We start from the raw sequence: 19,869 nt of genomic DNA on the forward strand, positions 1-19,869 counted from the left end.
GAGGAAGTAGCCTGACATTAAAGGAAAATAAAGCGGCTTCTTAATTTCTAATATTTTGATGATCAGCTGCAGACAACGACTGAAGAAAAAAAAAATCTGGTGCACAAGGAGGGGAGAGTGACATCTTAAGTAAGTTTGAGCACAACTCAATCAACAGGGAGACAAAGCAGGAGGCTCGCCTTTAATTACACGCATCATTATTCCCTGATGTACAGTGCAGCCGCTTTGTGAAACGGCAGCCTCCGAGTAACCTAATTACTCATTACTTGTTGTGATTACATCTGTACGGAATGGAATTAATGCGCATTTGGGGCTGGCATTGGAGTAAAACAATCATTAGAAGCTGTATTCAAAACAAATACATTTTGGACCAAAACTTTGACGATATGAATGGAATATTGCCAAAGCGTATCACGTAGATTTTTTTTTTCCATTTTCGGTCCACGGGATCCTCACGCGTGAAGACGATCAGCGGTCCAATGGATCGTCGTCACAATACGTGCGCCAAACAAACGAGAGAAAATTGCTTTGAAAGGTCAAGCTATAAAAGAAAAGCCCTTGGAAAAAGTCCACAAAATGGAGACATATTCCACGTCTACATTTGAGCACTTTTTAGATTCTCTTGGAAGTGGCCCATTTTAAGGGCAATGAGGGGGGGAGAAAAAAAAAAAAAAAAAAAAAAAACGTACATTCCGCTTGGATTACTCATTTTCCGTCATGTGCTGCCGCCCACTTCCATTGCGAGCGGACCTTTTTGGTGAGGCTGGAAAATTGGGCTGTTCGGTGATTTCCTAATGAGATCATTCATCACGGAGAATGAAGGTTGTGGGCCAAGATTCGTACTCGCCGTGTGCGCTCGTTCATACGGGAAGAGGTCAATAGAATGGAATCAAGGTGACCTTAATTTAAAATAACACATTAGACTCAATTGCAGTACTTGGGATCCAAAGTCTCTTTGGAGCAAGTAGACGTAGTCGAAAATAGAATCCAGACTGAGTCTTTTTCCCACATCCTTGCGATATCTTGCGTCTAAAAATAGAGCAGCCTGGGTAGCTGATCCTTATCAGGAATTGCAGGGTAACAACATTTCGTTTGAAAGACGAGGTTCTCAGCCAGTACATTTTTCACTAAGTGAGCTACACGATCAGTCCCCGGGGGGCGGGGGGGACTGCACTGCAGGCAGAGGTGGGAGTAAGTCACATACGTTCAAGTCAGAAGCAAGTCTCAAGTCTTAGTTTCAAGTTACAGTGGGGGAAAAAAAAAAAAAATCAAGTAAATCGAGGCATTACTTGGATCAATTCAGTTTACACTGAAGAAGAAAATAGCAATTTGGACACACGTATACATATACATATATACATATACTGTATAAACATATGCATATACACACATTATTTATGTAAATATGGCCTTTCAAAGATCCATATATCTCTCCTATAAAAGACGATTCGATACGCATCTCAACTGAACGATTCGATTCAATGCATTCGCATCTTTCAAAGCAATGAAATCGGCTGCTCGGAAACCAATGTTCATAGGAAAATCGGTTTCTGAGCAGCCAGGACAGAGGCACATGCATAACTTGTCATTAAATTGCCCGCTTCATCCATACTAAAAATTCATTTTAAAAAGTATGTTTTTGAGAAAGAGTCTCTGCTCAGAAGTATTAAAAAAACCGTTTAATATTCCACTCCATCTCAAGTGCATGATTATTAATCCTGTTGAAACATATTTACGTCAGGGAAATACAGAGCAAGAAGGCCTGTCAGACAGAGATGGGGGAAAAGTTTAATAGTTTCAATTTGACCCATCCAGACTGTCTGAAAGATTTAGATTTGATGAAGCGTGATACTGTTGCCTCACTTTCAAAGTTCCGACAACACAACCCTGCTGACTTTAAAGACATTGAAGGGCCAAACGGACACTTAAAAAAAAAAAAAATACTAAAAATAACTTCACAAGGTGGATCAATGATATGACCAAGCGTAGTGGGCTGAAAATACTTGGAAGTTAAGATAATACAAAAAAGGAATATTTTTCATTTTGTGGATTTACCACTTTAAAGTGGATTTTTCAAACGCCATGAGATACTTTTACCTCCGTTCAAGCGCAATAAAACAAACTGCGAAGTGAAGACCATCGGAAGGGATTGAGGCCGAATTTCACTGGAGGAACACCGAGATGATTCAATGTTGCCTTCCTTAATTGAGAAGCTAATTTGCGAGCAATCCCACAACTTTGTTTCCATGCCGCAATGAGAGGAAGTCATTAATAATATCTAATTAGGAGTCGTGATTAAGGCGCTTGCTTTATTTCACCCGGCAGAACTTCTCTAATTAGGTCACATTTAAAAGCATGTTGATCGGATACGAATCGTACTTGCCCACTTAAATATTTCATAATCCTCTTCACACAGAGAATAGAGTTATCACCTGAAACTCTACGAGAGGGGAAATTATTCACGAGCCCATAAAAAAACTCTTTAACTGCCTTTAAAATACTGTAATTGTGTTACTGTACCGCCATCTACAGGACATAATGCGAACTGAGGCACAAAATGTACTAATTCGTGATTCATTCATCCATTTATTTCTCTGTACAGGACAAAATTGTATGGATTTGCGGATAAGGCGCAAAAAAAAAAAAAAAAGTAACATTTTCCAAACAAGACAGAAACAATAAATATTTTTGTGTTTTCATATAAATGCAGATAAGAGGAAGTAGACTGTAGCAGTATTTAAGATTGTGAGTGGAGACTGCTTTTGTTTTAAAAAAAATAACATGCTGTCACATTTTGCAGGCAAAATAGTCACAAAAACATGCGGCGATGCTCTCATCTTTTCAAATAATCAGATTCTACACATGATTTATTTAGACAATATCCTGCAATGCACGGAAGGAGCATCATCATATCCACAAAATGAGGTCCATGACCTTATGAAACGAACTACTTTATGACGTCTTCAAAACATCCTAATGTCCCCCTACAGTTCGAATGTTTACTTTTAAGACACAGTGGTAAAACAAATTGTCATCAAGCACAACGGGTACCGAAGTTACGCAAAACGTCATCCATTTGCTCAACTGCAGTGAGTACTGTGTGTGTGTGTGTATATATATATATATATACATACATATATGGGTGTCTATTTGAGGCATGGTTCTAATTTATACAACTCATTAGGTGTGAAGTATATTACGGCAGATGCCACAATGGGAAGCCATAGCAATACATGTCCAAGAAATAATATACACGTGATGTATTTTTCACAAATTGTTAATAAATATTACATTGTTTTGAGTTGTATGGAAAAAAGGAGAGGCGGGAGTGATGTCTATTTGTGGTGTGGCTCTAATTTATTCAATTAATTGGGGGCGTGACGTCGATTAGAGCGGAAGAGACAATTTGAGGAAAATATCCTTTTTGCATGATTTTAATGTCCTCAAACAGCGGCTTTCGCTCCAATGAATCATAGAATGCCACGCAGCAAGTAAATTATGTATCTTGTTATTTTCCCAAATAGTGGCCTCGGCTCGTATAAACGCCGTGCCACAATTAATCTCAGAATGCCACATCGCAAATAGACTATGACATTCAATCTAAACTTTTTTTCATTTTGGAAAAAATATATTTGACAAAAATGCATTTGTTAAACTAAAGGCCTTCATAAAAAAATAAATAAATTTTTAAAAAAAAAGGCCTTACCCAAAATAGACGCAGGTACTGTCTCACGTACAGTTAAGCAAACTTGACAAAAAATTAATTTTGTGTGTGTCAGCATAATCCCAACTACAAAAAGGCACATCCAATTTTTTTAAAAATATTTTTTCCCCGCATTTAACAACACAGAGGACTAACTGCACTCACATATCAGCAACAACTACTCAAGCCCTGTTTATTTAGTGATTGAAAGCTTTTTTCGGGAGGGGGAATGAATTTGTGAATAGATCCAGATTTTGGGAACAATATTCAGATGATAAATAACCATACACGGTAAAATATTTCCTGTAAAAACTTCATTCGGGAACGTTGCGTCGCCTGAGGCCGCACGCCTGCTGCTCTTTCCCGCTTTCCTCATAGTTTGTGGCGTCAAGCGACGGCATGAAACCAAACTCCTCCCACCCTTCCTCCCCCTCCTCTTTTTCAACCTCCTCCATTTCCTTCATCTCATGGTCAACTTTCTCTTCCGCCATTTCCTCCTCCGGGAGAGGTTTGTTCACGTCGCGGACTTCGGCTAGATCTGTTTGCTTTTCGGGGGTTTTATCAGCGTGCGTGTCGTCGGCTGGCAAAGTCTCGCTAGCACCCAACGTTTCGATGAGGTTGTCCAGACTCTGTTCGAAGCAGGCCTCTGAAAGGGAGGGGGGGAAAAACTTCAAAATTGTACCGAAATAAATCTCAACTTTATTCATAGAGCACTTTAAAATCCGAAAACAGCTCTAAAAGATTGAATGTGCTGTACTTTATAGTTAAATAAGACTAAACTGTACTGAACATGATTTTTTTGCTACCACTAGAGGGGGCCTGTGTGCCACCACACAGAATCACTGCTTTACTACTACAACAATGGCTGTAATTTATTTATTTTTTTTACAATACATACACATTACATTAAAATAGTGGTTAATGTAGATAATTAAAATAATTATGAATGAATTTGCAATAATACAAGATTACAAAATAAGAATTACACTGGTCAACAGCAAATTAAAAAATAAGTATAAATCAGAGATGGCTTTGTGTCCCTTAAACGTATTTTGGGCACTGATTTAAAGAAAAATAAAAAATAAAGGATCATGCACATGAGATTTTCCATTGTAATTTATAGCTATGAAGTTTCATTGAAAAAAAAAAAAAAAAAAAAAAAAAAAAAAAAAAAAAAACACCTGTTGCTGAACCTAACCCTTAATTCACAAATATGACACATTGTAATTATTTTATTATGAAAATCTGATTTACTACAGAAAAAACGAGGGCAGATTCGGAATCAGCGCAAAAAAAAACCAAAATCTACAAAACTTTACTTGCATCTCTGAATTGAAAATGTAGTAAAAATATGACCAGTGTTATTATTTCATGACTATAATCTCGATTTAAAAAATATATATATCAAAATCAAGGATTATATGGACAATGCTTTCTTTTAAAATTCACCTCAAATTCTGATTTAGATATGGATATGAAATGGTGATGGTATGTTGGTACCACTGTACAGTTCTGAAATATTAACTCACGTAAATGATAATGTCGCTTCTCTGTAGCAACATTGTGGCATTCAAGTCAATATGCAAGTCCGTGTGAGAGTGAAATAAGATGCAAAGTGTGGCGTCGCGGCGGACGGTGACGCCCGAGTTGAATTGTAAATTGTGGTTGTTCCTCCACATGACACTTGAACGCACCGTTCAAAGGTGGGCAGTCCATTCCTCTCTTTTTCATGAGGTAGCGGATGGTCTGGAGTTGGGTCATGATCTCGTTCTTCTGCTCCTGGGCCACAGATTTCGCACTGGTGACGGACCAGGAGAGACAAATGGAGTTTAGCTTCTACAATTGTTGTCATGAAACGCTATAAACAATGAAAATGATTGTAGACAGTGATTCAAAATTCACATTTTATTTGGGCTAGTATGCTAACTCATCTACATGCTAGGTATGACTTGCTGCCATCATGCTGTCAGTGGTTTATGGAAGGAAACAAAAAATAATAATAATAATTTTACTCAAATATAAGCCTTTAACTCACAAAATCCAACCACTCACCAGTTTGTGAGCGGGTCTAGCTGGGTGAGAATGGAATTGAGCATTCTCTCTGTTTGGGCCAGCCTTTGTTCCAGTTCGTTCAACTGGTTCTCTGTCGGAAAAATAAACACGTTTCAATTCCGCGTAGTAAACAAATATTGTGGTAAAGCAAACAATGTATTCATATGGAAATTGCAGTCTACGCAAAACACACCTGCCTCCACCGATTTTTTGGCCCCTTTTTTAAATTTGTCCTTTTGTGCCTGGTCATCTGAAGACTTGATCTGCAAATAAAGCAAAAATGTTAATACTATATTTCCGCAAACAGTAGCTAGGGTGTTTATTTACTCATCTGCAAATTGGGCCCAACCGATATTTTTTTTTAGGCTGATGTTAATGCCGATATTTAGCAGAACAAAAATTCAGATCGATTTCATCAGAAAATTAATTACAAAAAAAAAACATATTGAACGACAACTTAGTTTTTGGTCTTGTGCAACAACAAAGATATTAATTAAATAATTTACTGCTTGACCATTGTATGCTTTAGTTAATATTTGTTTAACTTCACAGCAGAGAATTTTTTTCAAAACATGAAAACGCGGACTCTCACCCAAAACGTTTGAGCACGTGGGATATACTCTACTCCATCTCCAGTTCTTGCTGACGGTTGAAGATCGTGCTCGGGAGAATTTGGCAACACGAACGTAACACGGCAATCCGCCATTGTCGCTGCAAACGCTGGCTGCGTTCACGCACAGCCACACAAAAACCGGGACAACCATTTCATCGGAAAAGATGCGTTTTGGATAGAATTGAGTCGGGGCGCCCTCAAGTGGGCAAATGACACAATGGCATCCTTCTGCGGGACACTTGACAGCATTTACGGTTCCATGAGAAATTAAGACGACATTGGCGTGCCATCAGAAAAAAATATTTTGAAAAAGGTTTAAATCGGCCGATTTTACCGATTAAATCGGTCGGGCCCGATAAAACAATACTACTGGAACATTGCAGTTTATGTCAAGAGAAAGCATGTAAACCTGAATTTCACTTGATTAGTGTTCCGAATTCAGGCCTACCTTCAAAAATTTATATGCCGCAAACACGCCGACCCCAACGGCATACAACGGCATGAGCGTGAACACGTAGCCCTTGCTGTTATTGTTGGATTTGAATTTGTCGCCTTTCATCTCCTGCTCCATCAGCTTCTTCATCTGCTGCATGCTCTCGGCCGATTGACGCGAGCTGGGGGCGCCCATGCTGACGGCCGGACCTGCACCCGGGCCGGGACCTCCTGCCATGAATGTTGTACGGCCGGGATAGGCACAATGGAAACTATTATGTGTGCATTAAAATTGAACAATATCTAAGTGGGCTTTTATAGTACAGTGGTCAACAAATAGTTCTGTGCAATAATAATAATAATAATAATAATAATAATAATAATAATAATAACAAAATGCAATTTCTGGAGAAATTGAGTGCAAATGCTGACTGAAAAAAATGGATGTAATGTATGTATGTATGTAATGATATTCAATGACACGAATGATGTTTGACACGGTGAACATTTTAAATTTCAAATGGGAATGTTGATTGTGCCATTGGGGCAGAATGGGGATTTTTGTTTTTTGTGAAATTGTGGGGAAATGTGGTAATTGTTTGAATGGCAATTGTTTTAAATGAAAAAAAAAATACCACGAATGTCAATTTTTGATGGAAATAGAATGAGAATTGGATGAAATATGAGAAATAAAATGCAATAAAGATACTATAGCTGCCAAAGCGACGTACGCATACAAGATGAGCGTCGAAAAGTGGGAGGAATACATACCATAAAATAACATTAATAATACAGGAAAACAATAAATACCTTGAGCATTCACACAGTAATAGCTTACGTCACCTTTTCTGGAGTAACGAGGGTCGAGCTTCGACTCCTTCGCCCCAGTGCCGACGCCGAACATCTTTGGCAGGACGACAAACGTGAAGAGCACCGCCGTGAACGCCAGTGCGACTTGTTGTGATGTTGACAAGACCATCCTCGAATCACTTGGCCCGCCGAGGTTCACTCCAAATTAAGGACCGTGCAGAAAACGGCCAAAATGACTAAATACAACACACGCCCAGCTGGTTGCATGCGCAACGAGGCCACAGCCGTGTTGAGTTGACCACAAAGTAGCCCTACTACCAAATCAACAACCCCGTTTCCGCAAAGCGACATTTCAGAATCAATGCTTTCCCTGGACGTTTTTAATAAAATCATATTTAACGCTAAGAAAATCTGTGCATGTAGCGTTGACAAATAAAAAGTTCCACAACCAAACAACTCAATTTTGATTCTGTGACTCTGTGTTCGGCACCTCGGCGTTAGTTGGTTTTATTTTGAAAAGCAGCACGACGTTTCCCCCTAGCAGCTGATGATACATACAAGTTCAGTGTAAAAATCGGAATTTATTGTACGCTGTCCACATTAGCAGTTCTTGAATTATCAGAGTTTTTTTTTTGTTTTTTTTTTTTAGGCGGTCGGGGGTGGCTGGGGGAGCTCACCTCCATTATTCGCTGAAAGCTCTCCAACTTGCGTTTTTTTGTGCTCTGGTCAAAGCCTAATATAAAAATAGTGCTTTGGCGCTATCTTGTGGCCAAGGAACTGTGTCGCATTTAGACATCTGACATTCATAATTACAAACCTTTTGGGGTTGTGGTCAATCACAATCATTTTCTCTATTCACGAAGGAAGACTGTAATACCAACCTTTTTTTTATTGAAATGTTTTTTAACAATAAAATGTTCAAATATCAACACTCATGAAATATAATGTACCGGTAGTCACACCATTTCAGCTTTAGTTTTATATATAGTGTTTATGTGTATGACATTAGTAAACATACATTTTGCATATGCAAGATGTATATACAGTATATCGGAAATTTTTGTCGAGGGGTGGTGGTATCTCCTCAAACATTGGCTAGGGTTTTTTATTTACACAGCAGACCTGTAGCAGACAGGTGTTTACTCAAAGGGGCAAGGCATTATTTGTTCAAGCATCAGTGAATAATTGAGGCTACTATTTCAAGATATGAGGTACATGTAATTAAATACTTTACTACAACAAAAATAGCTTAATCTAAAATTGTGTCTGGAAAACCACCCCATTTGTGGGGGCGGGGGGTAAAACTGACAGTTCAATCTTACTCCTTGCTAGTTACAGCTAACTGGGAGCTAGTGCTGCTAAAACCATTAGCCCTGCAGTCCTCACAGGACAGACCTCCTGCTTCAGCTTGGCAGCTGCACTGGACCGGCCAGCTTCTGTACGACGGGTTTCCGTCTCCTTTGGTTTCAACATTCTCAGTCTCAGTGGCACTTCGATACGTCACCTCTGACTGGCTGCACTCGCAGGGCCGAGCCTGCGCCGGGGAGCCGGGGAGGCTGCGCTGCTCGTCGTGCTCCACGGGAATGCTGGGCGAAGGGCCGTGCCGGATGTGAATCGGGGCGCCGTCATCCAGGCTGTGAGGGCGGTCCAAAGAGGAGCAGCTGGGAGGGGGGAGCAGCTGACTCAACGCCCCAAGCACCTCAAGAAAAAGGCAAAGATATGGAATTGAAATTATAAACCTCAAAAAAAAAAAATCTTAAATTCCACCATAATTCCCAACATTAACTTGTTCACTGCCATTGATGAATTTACTCGTCTTTTCACAGTCCAGTCCATTTTTTTCAATTTTTTTCAAACGTTAGGGTGAAAGAGGGCCTGAAAATATCTGGCAGTGAATGAGTTAAAATTCACTTCAGTAGCAGATGTGTTTGTCAAAAACAAATTGGGTTTTTTTTCCTAAAAGTATATTTCATGTTATTGTACAGCAAACTGAAATGGCCCCTGATGGAAAAAGCTTGGCAAGGAACATTGAGTGTTTACGTTCTCCATGCTGGGTCTGCAGTGGTGACTCGCGACACATTGCAAGGAAAGATCCAGAAGACCGCGCGCCAAGGACGTTGGCAACCCACCGGCTGACGCATCCAAAAACCTCAGACAAGAGTCCACGCTGCCGCTGTCCTCCACTTCGGAGGTCAGCAAATCCCGCTGTGAAATTTGAATTGATTCATTCAATTCAATAAAAAAGTTTAATTGAAATTGTACTAAACTATTTGAAAAAAAACAAAAAAAAACGAGTCACCGTAACATGTTTTTTTTTTTCTTTTTTTTTTTTCCCACGTACCACTAGAGGGAGCCTAAAAACATTCGTTTGAAATGCTACAGAAATGAATGGCGCCTCTCAGGCTGCAAGATTTGTCTATGAAAAAAACAAAAAAAATCAAGAGCATTGTACTGTGCTGGCAACAGGAAGTGTGAAGCCACACTGTTCCTGTTTCAGCCGTGGTCTTCGCTCACCAGCAGCGTATGTTTCGGCAGCTCCTCGACGACTTTACGTCCTGTTACTGTTTCCATGACAACCTAAGGGCAAACATTTCTGAAATGTGAGGTGTACTCAATTGTGAGGTACCGCAGACGCAAACTGTCCATCCATAAAATGAAAAATGCCATTATATCAATGGTGATGCACCGATACTACGATACTGATACCATTTCACAAGCATGACATAGACTATCGCTTTGCTCAATAACCCTTTTCGCAGCCTCATTTCCTGCCGTTTCAGACTGCTGCATTAAAAAAAAAAACACACACACACACACACAAACACACTTCAGACTTGAAACTAGCGCAAAAGTGGAAGTTCATACTGGGCTATTTTGTGGACCATGGAACGTGTCATTGTGTTGTGTTGTTGATATGGGGGGGGAAAAAGGAAGTGAATGTGACGTTTGATGTAAAGATGATAACAGTTAACCATTTTGATTCAGCGGACTAGTCAGTAGCAATTCTGAAGTAGTAGTCACCATTCCGAAGCTGAAAACATCCAAACTGGCGGAGAGTTTGCCATTCCGTAGGTACTCCTCGGGGAGGTACTCGGGGTTGCCGCGGGAACCCGCGTCCAGGGTGATGGTATGTTGACGGTTGACCGAATGAGGACGCAGTCGGGCCAGGCCGAAATCGGACAACTTGGCTTGCATGGCGTCGTCCAGGAGTATGTTGGAACTGTGCACACGAGAAATTCATTCGCAAATGTTAACGGCAGACGGGAATTGGACTTTGTCGAAGAATTTCAGAGAGCTGTTAAGTGAGGATGTTTGTGCCTGGACAGATTCCCACAGATGACTGCGCACGGTTGCGACGTATGGAGGTGATGTAAGGCCTTGGCGATCCCGTTTATGATGGCGAGACGTTCTTGCCACGACAAAGGGGGCGTACTGTTCTGCAGACAACAACATTGTCGTATTTCGGTTTGCTTTCGTAGGAAAGGAATACTTCACAAATGTACCTCACTCGCAGCGGTAAAAAGTTCACATTTGATAACTGATTATTTTTCATTTACATTTCATCACTTTAACTCATTCACTGCCGTTGACGTATTTAGTCGTCTTTTCACAGTCCAGCCATTCAACCGCAGGAATTTATTGGTATTTTTGTTCACATTTTTTCTAACGTTAGGGTAAAAGAGGGTCTGAAAAATGTCGGGCAGTGAACGAGTAGCCGATATGAATACTTGATCTACCTGATGATGGAGTCTGTGGAAGAGCGATCCATTGGGCATGTAAGGATAGACCAGACAGTAGCACCTCTCGTCAGAAAAGCAGCCCAGCAACTCTAAAATGTTTGGATGTCGGCACCTGCAAACCGTTACAACCATCCATAATGTGCACCAGAGACGGTACGGCTATGTCAGGAAATTGGTTTTACCGATAACACGTACAATCGATGAATTTCCATTTCTTTGCGGAAAATGTCCCACAGCTTCTTCCAGGATACGTTGTCGACCTACAGAGAATGATCAAGATAGTCCAGAAAAAGTGTAATTGACGTTTGTGCTGAAAATAAAATGACAAGGACTTTCACTTCTGCTAACCGTCTCGCGTTTGTTCAGTCAGTTGAGTCGTTTCTGGATGAAAAACTGCGATTATTGCGGCCTGATTTTGTGGCATCATTTGACAAAAATTGCAATCGAGGACACACTTGTATTTTACTTCGGTGTCGTTTTCCCAGTCACCTGTTTGAAAAGCTTCACCGCGAACGTTTCGCTCCCCATCCGTGCCAGATAGACGTCGGAGAAGCAGCCTTCCGAAATTCTCATTTTGTGGTTAAAATCTCCGGTTCCCTCTACAACGTTCTGCAAACTGAATTGTGGCCGGCGTTCTCCTGGAGAAACAAAACAGAAATTCAGAATGCAGAAATTCCAGTGACTGCATCATTTTTGAGGGGTGTTCTGGACGTACTCTGACTTGTTTCATCCAAATGACTCATCTCAAACTTGATGGCCTCCTGTAAAAAAAAAAAAAAAAAAAAAAACACACAAAAAAAACAACAACCACATAATCCTCTCGAAACCTCTTTTTGCTGGTTGCATCATTCTAGAAAAAGTCATCATTACCTTCATATTAGTTGTTGACACATGTTCTTTGGGTTCACTTGTATTACTGATGGGCAAAGGTGTCTCTGAAATATAAAATAGCCATTTTGTAAACATTCTTTGTGTGCATGTCGAAAATGAACATGAAGCAAAACAAAACAGATATACATTGAATGTACGTACCATCTGTGCGCATTATTTGACTGACGGGTAATCTGGTGGCAGGAGGCTGGGAAGCAGCGCTTGCGGTACCTTGGACTGTATGACACTGGCCCTGAAAAAGCTGCATGGCCCTGTAGTGGCCCATGTCCTGCAGGACTTCCAGCAGGTGCTGCACTTGCGGGTTCTGCTGGGCCCAGGACCACAGCAGCTCCTTGGTGGGACTGCGACCGCCTGCCTCCACGCGCTCGAACATGCGGACATCAGTGAAGCTCGGGACGATTCGGGCGGCTGTGCATAGTGTTACAGCGTCTTCGTTTTGATTTTTTAATCATCCGATAAAGTACATTTGTCAAGCACAGTTCAGTTGTATTGAACTTTTTAAAAAAATGCAACTTGCATTTAATGTGCAATCCATTTCAACAGAACCATTATTTCAGTAGTTTCTTCTTTTCTAAACGTTTAATGTTCAAACTGCATCACCCCCACCCAAGTCCGATCATCTACTCAACCGAGGAGACTTTTAAACATCTAATAATAAGAATAATAATAAAATATATAGACTATTTCAAAAAATAACAATTAAAGGCCACAAACAATAGTCATGATGTCCCACAAGGGTCAATCCTTCGACCAGTGTCATTCATATACTCATTCGTAGGGCAGCCGCGGGCACGCGTTTAAAGATTGCCATCCGATTCAAGACCATGCCCCCTGGACACAGGGCTGCGGTGTCCTCGAGCAAGACACTGATAACCTGAACTGCTCCCTGGGCGCCACTCACAGTATGATGAGTCACATTTCATGCACACATGTTTGTACATGACAACAAGAGAGGATCTTCATGATACGCTTCCCTTGTGCATTCCATGAGAAATCATAACATGAAATAAATATCCAATTTCATAGTTATTTATACTTTTTGTAGCAGTTGATATAGTTAAATATTACTTAAAGTAGGTAGTGTCCATTTATAGAGATAATACAAACAATTCCCCCAATTTAAACAAATAAGCAGAAGTACAGTAACAGACAGGAATGCTTCCTGTCATTGATAATACATTACTTTTACAACTACTGTAATGCCGCTATTGCAGCTGCTAATTCTAATATTAAAAACAATGCAATTCAATTTTCTTTTGAGACCATCCCATATGTGTTCTGTACTCCATTTTAAATGTGCTCATAACAAAAACGTCATTTGCCTGTCTAAAACTTTCAAGTGCATCCATTCATCAAACGTGAAGTTTGGCCACCGCAGCAAATGTCAACTCGAATGGTAAAAATCTATAAAAACTCACCTAGTCCACGCCATCCATAGCGGTCATATCCCGAGTCCATGATTTCACAAAACCTTTCAATGACCAAAGGGGGGACATTGTAGAGATATGTGTTTGGGTCCATTTTAGACCGTCTGCGCTGATAACAGGCACGAGTGTCACCCCTCTACTCGCCCCCCCCCAAAAAAATAAAAATTGTGCGTATGGTGAAAGTGCGGAAACTCCCCACAGTGCACAGGCGTGCACTGGTGGAGTCATTCGGCCGCACGCATTAACCCTTTCCCGTAAACCGCTCTTCGGGTTTCCGTTGCAAACAATGAGTGACGTCAGCCCCCGCTATTCGCTGAGGATATGGAATGGGTTTCAAATTGCCAAATTGTAATCACAGTACGGCGGCAAAGCCCTACGATCTCAGTTTTGACACGGTTTGCACTCACTCCTACATACTGCAAAATGGTACCTTAACATGAAATTAATCGATTCAGAACGATGCTCAAAACAATTAATGAAGTGAGTAGAAAAACCATCAATCTGTTCCGGCACAATGAAAACATGCTACATTTTGAAAAAAAAAAAAAAATGTTTGTTTTTTTTACAAACCCCATAAAGTCTTCGAAAAACACTGATAAAACATTCATCACATGTTATCCACAGAAAATGGGGGTTCATAGGGGGAACGTCCATATTACCCAGTCCTGGCCTAGCTATCATACACTGTTGTGACTGTTCCCACGTCATAAAACACATATCTCAGGGAATAAAATACAATAATGACATAATGCACACAAAAATAAGTTATTTTGTGTATTTATTTATTAAGGCAGCAGCATATAAATAATACAACAAAATATATACTTTTTAAATTTTTTTATTACATTGAGCGGACACGTATTTTTTTTTTTTTAGAGTGTGCTTCCACTTTAATGCAAAGGCGGGATACTCTTTTAGTTCTGTTGTGCTGTTATAGTGCAATATATTTGTCCTGTAAACATTCACTTGTCAAAGCTTTGCATGAGTTTTAATAGTTTTCCTGCCCTCTAGTGGACAATTTAAGGAGTGGGCGCTATAACATCGATGTGATCACTTGGTTGTAATTCCACATTCCATCGTCTATTGTTTATCGTTCTCAACCGGCCGAGGCGTCACTTGTCTGGTTCTGCTGTTTCTTCTGAGAGCTTAATTCACAACGGCCAAAATTATGTGTCCTTGTGGGTGAATACTTGTTGTAATTGAATCTTCATCTCAGGAGGGCGCAGACCTGTGGCAAACAAGTCGTTAAAAAGTTGGTCATGAGAATGAATTAAAAAGTATTTGCTTTCATAATGTCAGAAATAATGTTGAAAAGGAAACCAGTGCATACCCATGACAAAGGCGGGCGAAAATGTTACATATCCGGTTCTGCAGAAAAAGATAATTAGATTGTAAACAGAGTCTATCATTTGACATTTTGAGGATTTAAATATGAAGTAGATCTTAACTAGCTTGTTTACTGAACTTTGATTCATAGTTACTGTTTTTATTTAACCTTCAAATCATAAAATCAAGTCACTTGATTTTCAGTATTGGCAGATACTGAATCTGATGTGATACCTCGGCAAATCCACTAAAGTGCAAATGAGGGAACTGATATATTAGTTACATTATTGTGGTTTGATTTATTAGTAATAAATATTCCTCTCTCATGGTACAGAAGTTTGTATGCCTGAAAATGCAAACATACCCCAAGCAAACGTCCTGGGAATCCCCATGTGGGTCACCAGGCAGGTGTACTTCTCTCCACTTTGGGGGACAAAGGGCACATATTTGGTCACGTGGTATTGCCAGTCGGCCTCAAAGACCAGCTCTGTCTGATTGGCCTCCTTGATCACGACGCCGTTTCTCAGCAGATCCAATTTGATCAACGGCGGGTGGAACTGGCTCACGTGGCAGAGGAGGACGTTGGCTTTGCCCCGCACGGCTTTTACCCGGCTGTATACCTGAATGACTGGTGAAGCTGTAAAAAGTAACCATGAAATGGACTAATAAATTTCCAAGGATGTCTAATTATATGCCTATCTGTGACTCTTCCAGTCTCTCTGTATTGCTGTTCCCAGAAGGAAGCGATCACTAAGATGGGTGTCATTAGAAGGTTGAAACACAGAACCAGAAAAAGAAAGTACTGAAACACTGAACACTTCGACTTTGCATTCAAACCGTTCAGAGGTCAAATTAAGTTTCCTGTCAAGGTCAAAGTAGACTTGGTTCGTCATTAGATTGAGTAGTGTATACACAAGGGCAGCTAAATTATAATTCTGACAAAAGAAGAGACGGTATGAACACCATATCGCGATTATCACGCTTATGATCATGATTATCGGCCGTACCACATTCCTCAAATAACGTAAACAAAAATAATACAACACCGAACGCATAGCAGCATGTTTTAGATAGAAACCTCAATTTTAATGCATGCCAAATCTGCTAACACAAAATCAAATGAAACTAAACTTGAAGTTAGTCGTTTACCGAACAACAGCGACTTTTAATTAGCTTGAAGACGTCTTCCGCTGTACAAACTCACACGCATATTTAGGAATAATATTGTACAAGTATACTTACAGTCTTTGGTCACCGTAGAGCCCAAGAGGCAGAAAATACCGAATACGGACGCGCAAACGCGAGTATTCATCATTTTAAAATCACTTCATTTGCTGGTTGATGTAAAACAGACGAGCAAACGAAAGTAAATGCAAAATTATTGCTGTGCTGCGCGGGCTGACTGTTAACACCGCCCTCACGCCAGCGCCGGCGCACCCTGGTGTAGAAACAACATACCACCATACATTCGTCCATACATCCATTTTCGATACCGCTTATCCTCACAAGGGTCGCGGGGCGTGCTGGAGCCTATCCCAGCTGTCTTCGGGCAGTAGGCAGGGGACACCCTGGTTGCCAGCCAATCGCAGGGCATACCATCAGTACAAAACCGAAACTAAATAAACTGAAGTAGCCTAACGCCATTTTGTGGTGTTCAATTTCACCAAGTTGTTTTCGTCAATTTGTAATGACCTACTTGACTTGGTTTTGTTAGCTTGAGTTCTTGTACTGATTTTTCGGGAATATGTCCAAGCTGTACTTTCTACTCCTACCTTTGTCAACTACAAATTACAGGAGTTAACTCACTATAACGCTAAAGTGGTGGGAAGTAACTAAGTAAAATAGTTACTGTACTGAAGTACAGCACGGTTTTAAACCTCAAATTAGCTCATCATGCTTAAGCAGTGATATAAAGTTACTGTGTACTTTTCTAATGACCTTTTATCTTTATTACATTGACAAACAAAAAGCTTTACTTTCGACACCTAAATAGGCTACTTTTTCAACTTCTGCGGATGACATCACGACCTAAAAAAGATACAGGCTCAAATGTCATGTCCTTGTTTACTCTTTCATTACTAAATTATTAAAGACAGCATATAGAGTTCAAAAGTGACAATTCAGTAATCAGTGTGAAAACACTTTATTTACCCATGCCAACGTTTCTACAACATGATTGAGTTTGCAAACATCAGATCATTAAAGAAAACTTCTAGTTGGCAAAATACTTGATCATTAATTCCAAACTACCCTTAAAAAAGCAAAGAAAAAAAACACATTGTTGCCCAAAATGGATCACAGGACAGTGAACATAACACAAAACCTTAATTATCGCCTTTTTTTTTTTCTTCAGAGTGAAAGTGCCGTTAAATGATTGATTGTGAAGTTAGGAATAGGATAAGATAATGACTGGGAAAGTATGTCTTGAAGTGTGATGAAGTTTTTCACTGGTCCCTGCTCACATGTTGGGATCTGTAAGAGAGAAAAAAAAATAATTGTATCATTCAAATCTAAAGGTCAAAAATCAGTTTGACTGCAATGGGTGGGCACATTTCATCCATGAAAAAGGTACCGGTAAACCCTTTCAAAATTGTACATACAAAAATATGCACGCACCAGAGCGAAAATTGAATTGATCTCTAGGGATGAAAATGAATAAAAATAACAAAAAGAGTACATTTGACTTTTAACGTCACTTTACAGAAAAGGCAAAGCATCAAAGATTAAAATAAAATATATAACAGGAATTTTACATGAAATGTAACAACTAAAAAAAATACTGTGTATAAAAAATTATACAATACACCACCCACAAATATGTCCTCCAGTCACTCAATTTTATTTTAATTTTGGTTTTATTCAGTGCTAGAAATAACTTGTCATTATTTGTTTAAAACAACTACAAAAAAACATGAAGCACAAAGCTGATTCACCATCACTTCCGCATTCATGCTGCCTGCGTGAAAGAGCGTCTCTGATTTATTATTTTCATTGACTTGTTTTTATACTAATCTGTAGGCCTAAAAAATTAACCGAATTCAAATAAAAAAATAAACATCTCATATTGTTTCATTATTCATTTGCATTTATTTATGTTTTAGCCTAAACTATGAGACAAAAATATGCATGTATAATAGTGTAAATGTGATATGGTTTATTGTAATACAGATTAATTTAATTCTTCTGCTTATTGAAAAATACACAGAAATATTCGATTGTAATCGCAATATTTCTTCATTTATCAAAATCCTACTCTTAAGATATATTATCATATGGTTAACTTGTATGACCTGTATTAAAAAAAAAAAATAATAATAATAATAATTATTCAGAGACAATACCGTTTGTCTGTACTCATACTACGGCTCAAAAAACAAATACTACGAGGCCGATACTTTGACGTAAATGCGGATGAGAACAATTTGTTGGCCGACTGCTAATCATATTTAGCAAAATGGAGTATCAACAGCAGAGTTCGACTTTGGAGGTTCCACATTGTTAAGTTTTACTCACCCCAGTCAATATTTCTGGAAGGCTCGGATGCATGAGTGACCCGGCAGATGTATTTGTCATCCCTCATTGGTTTGAACACAACATGCTTGGTCAGATGGAAATGCCATTTATTTCCGAAGCTCAAGTCGGTCTCGATGGCATTCAAGATCTCTTTTCCGTTCTTGAACAACTGGATGTTGATGTCTGGGGGGTGGAACTGACTCACATGGCAGATCAGTGTGTTCTCCTCCCCGAACTTTCCTGGCATGTGGCTGTATACTTGCACGGTCGGGGGTTCTTTATCAGAGAAAAACAAAGTAACTTCACAATCAGAATTAACCATATGCAGTCAAGCTCAGGTAAAATGGGAGTCTCTGGTTCTCCTCAAATAAAATTCTGATGTTCTAGGAGGCTTTTCCTAACATGCTCTTTGCTTTCCGGAAGCCTGAAGGTTTTGTACTAGCATTGAATGCTATTTTATAATTATTCATAATTCTTTCCATTTTGGCTAAAGTCATTGTTCCAGCCCCAAAGCATGATGCCGCCACCACTAAGCTTCACAAAAATTTGAATAGGGGTGAGTAGACTTTTTAATACCCACTGTATACACTAACTGCTTAGCCACTAATTAGCAGAGGCTAAAGTACTCACGCTGTGTGCTTAAATTATTGAACTCTTTATTTGTCTTATCTTATTTTGACTTTGCTAGGAGTAGAAGGTATTTATCTTTTTTATGAGCCTATTTTGACGAAAAATGGAGTAGAAAGTAAGAACGGATGTATTTTTTAATGTAGAGTAAAAGTACAAAGTAATCAGAAAAAAATCCAAGCGCAGATACCTATCAAAATGACTTCCGTTAAGTAACGATGTATTTTTTGGTGCTGTACTTACGTCACTCCTAGGAAGCGTGGTCAACTTCAATGTCGGATTTCCAGGAAAGCGAAACTTAACTTCGATAGCAATAACCCAACTATACTTGATATGTTTTGGTAATATTTATTATCGTGGAACACAACTTGTAGCATTTTGCTTTGGGGTTACCGATTAAACGAACAAACAAAACAAATCATTTACAAATGATGTTGAATCTTATACTTACGAAACTTGGAGTCCACTCCCCAGTAAACAGCCGCCAAGACAGCATAAATTACTACCTGCTTCATGTTTGCGAACACCATGGATGAAAATTCGTCTCGTAGGGTAACACGAACTAAATCGAAAGTAACCAGCGCACTTTAAATTACACGCTGAGAGCCCGCCCACCAATGTAATACCACCCAATCGTTTCATTTATAGTTTTGCAGATTAACAAGTTTGGTTGAATGACAGTGAGCTTTCCACCAAACGAGTCCACATTGACAAACACGGATGTGTTTTTAATCG

At 39.5% G+C, this 19,869-nt stretch overlaps 4 protein-coding genes across 6 annotated transcripts; all 4 read right to left on the minus strand.

The window, feature by feature from the left end:
* Window positions 1-2,573: 2,573 nt before the first annotated feature.
* On the minus strand, window positions 2,574-7,950 carry LOC147126556 (uncharacterized). The gene is made up of 6 exons (XM_086022383.1): window positions 7,644-7,950; window positions 6,817-7,031; window positions 5,949-6,018; window positions 5,756-5,846; window positions 5,398-5,501; window positions 2,574-4,349 (listed from the first exon to the last, which is right to left on the minus strand). Exons 1-6 carry the CDS (start codon window positions 7,777-7,779, stop codon window positions 4,018-4,020), a joined length of 948 nt encoding a protein of 315 aa, XP_085878509.1. The 5' UTR covers window positions 7,780-7,950; the 3' UTR covers window positions 2,574-4,017.
* Window positions 7,951-8,476: 526 nt separating this feature from the next.
* On the minus strand, window positions 8,477-13,998 carry irak3 (interleukin-1 receptor-associated kinase 3). Of its 2 annotated transcripts, none has more exons than XM_086022381.1 (12): window positions 13,660-13,998; window positions 12,383-12,670; window positions 12,221-12,285; window positions 12,066-12,111; window positions 11,840-11,988; window positions 11,546-11,610; window positions 11,348-11,462; window positions 10,929-11,047; window positions 10,632-10,830; window positions 10,125-10,187; window positions 9,651-9,815; window positions 8,477-9,309 (listed from the first exon to the last, which is right to left on the minus strand). In XM_086022381.1, the coding sequence occupies exons 1-12, from the start codon at window positions 13,760-13,762 to the stop codon at window positions 8,929-8,931; spliced, it is 1,758 nt and encodes a 585-aa protein (XP_085878507.1). In that variant the 5' UTR covers window positions 13,763-13,998; the 3' UTR covers window positions 8,477-8,928. The 2 variants fall into 2 exon arrangements, with proteins under 2 accessions (XP_085878507.1, XP_085878508.1); XM_086022382.1 differs by having other exon boundaries at window positions 12,383-12,649; window positions 13,660-13,992.
* Window positions 13,999-14,429: 431 nt separating this feature from the next.
* LOC147126558 (beta-2-microglobulin-like) lies at window positions 14,430-16,691 on the minus strand. Of its 2 annotated transcripts, none has more exons than XM_086021929.1 (4): window positions 16,453-16,691; window positions 15,359-15,631; window positions 14,999-15,036; window positions 14,430-14,896 (listed from the first exon to the last, which is right to left on the minus strand). In XM_086021929.1, the coding sequence occupies exons 1-3, from the start codon at window positions 16,586-16,588 to the stop codon at window positions 15,023-15,025; spliced, it is 423 nt and encodes a 140-aa protein (XP_085878055.1). In that variant the 5' UTR covers window positions 16,589-16,691; the 3' UTR covers window positions 14,430-14,896; window positions 14,999-15,022. The 2 variants fall into 2 exon arrangements, with proteins under 2 accessions (XP_085878055.1, XP_085878056.1); XM_086021930.1 differs by lacking the exon at window positions 16,453-16,691 and adding an exon at window positions 16,237-16,446.
* Window positions 16,692-17,121: 430 nt separating this feature from the next.
* On the minus strand, window positions 17,122-19,755 carry LOC147126559 (beta-2-microglobulin-like). Its single transcript, XM_086021931.1, has 3 exons — window positions 19,586-19,755; window positions 18,508-18,783; window positions 17,122-17,466 (listed from the first exon to the last, which is right to left on the minus strand). The coding sequence occupies exons 1-3, from the start codon at window positions 19,662-19,664 to the stop codon at window positions 17,453-17,455; spliced, it is 369 nt and encodes a 122-aa protein (XP_085878057.1). The 5' UTR covers window positions 19,665-19,755; the 3' UTR covers window positions 17,122-17,452.
* Between the last annotated feature and the right edge of the window lie 114 nt (window positions 19,756-19,869).

This window comes from Filicampus tigris, chromosome 22, assembly GCF_054856515.1.
Source record: "Filicampus tigris isolate MCC_2025a chromosome 22, RoL_Ftig_1.0, whole genome shotgun sequence".
NCBI lineage: Eukaryota > Metazoa > Chordata > Actinopteri > Syngnathiformes > Syngnathidae > Filicampus > Filicampus tigris.

Bases quoted from the DNA above. Each gene is read 5' to 3' on its own strand.
- irak3 (XM_086022381.1), bottom strand. From the start codon at position 13,762: ATGGACCCAAACACATATCTCTACAATGTCCCCCCTTTGGTCATTGAA. The intron at 11,611-11,839 runs GTGACTGGGAAA...CATTCTCTGTAG, and splicing joins CGGTGAAGCTTTTCAAACAG to GTCGACAACGTATCCTGGAA. The intron at 10,831-10,928 runs GCACAAACATCC...TCGTGTGCACAG, and splicing joins ATCTGTGGGAATCTGTCCAG to TTCCAACATACTCCTGGACG.
- LOC147126558 (XM_086021929.1), bottom strand. From the start codon at position 16,588: ATGCCCTGCGATTGGCTGGCAACCAGGGTGTCCCCTGCCTACTGCCCG. The intron at 15,632-16,452 runs GTATGTTGTTTC...TACTTTTTACAG, and splicing joins GTATGGACGAATGTATGGTG to CTTCACCAGTCATTCAGGTA.
- LOC147126556 (XM_086022383.1), bottom strand. From the start codon at position 7,779: ATGGTCTTGTCAACATCACAACAAGTCGCACTGGCGTTCACGGCGGTG. The intron at 5,847-5,948 runs GTGTGTTTTGCG...TTTTTCCGACAG, and splicing joins CAAAAAATCGGTGGAGGCAG to AGAACCAGTTGAACGAACTG. The intron at 4,350-5,397 runs GTGCGTTCAAGT...CCTCCCTTTCAG, and splicing joins GGACTGCCCACCTTTGAACG to AGGCCTGCTTCGAACAGAGT.
- LOC147126559 (XM_086021931.1), bottom strand. From the start codon at position 19,664: ATGGTGTTCGCAAACATGAAGCAGGTAGTAATTTATGCTGTCTTGGCG. The intron at 18,784-19,585 runs GTAAGTATAAGA...TCTCTGATAAAG, and splicing joins GGGAGTGGACTCCAAGTTTC to AACCCCCGACCGTGCAAGTA.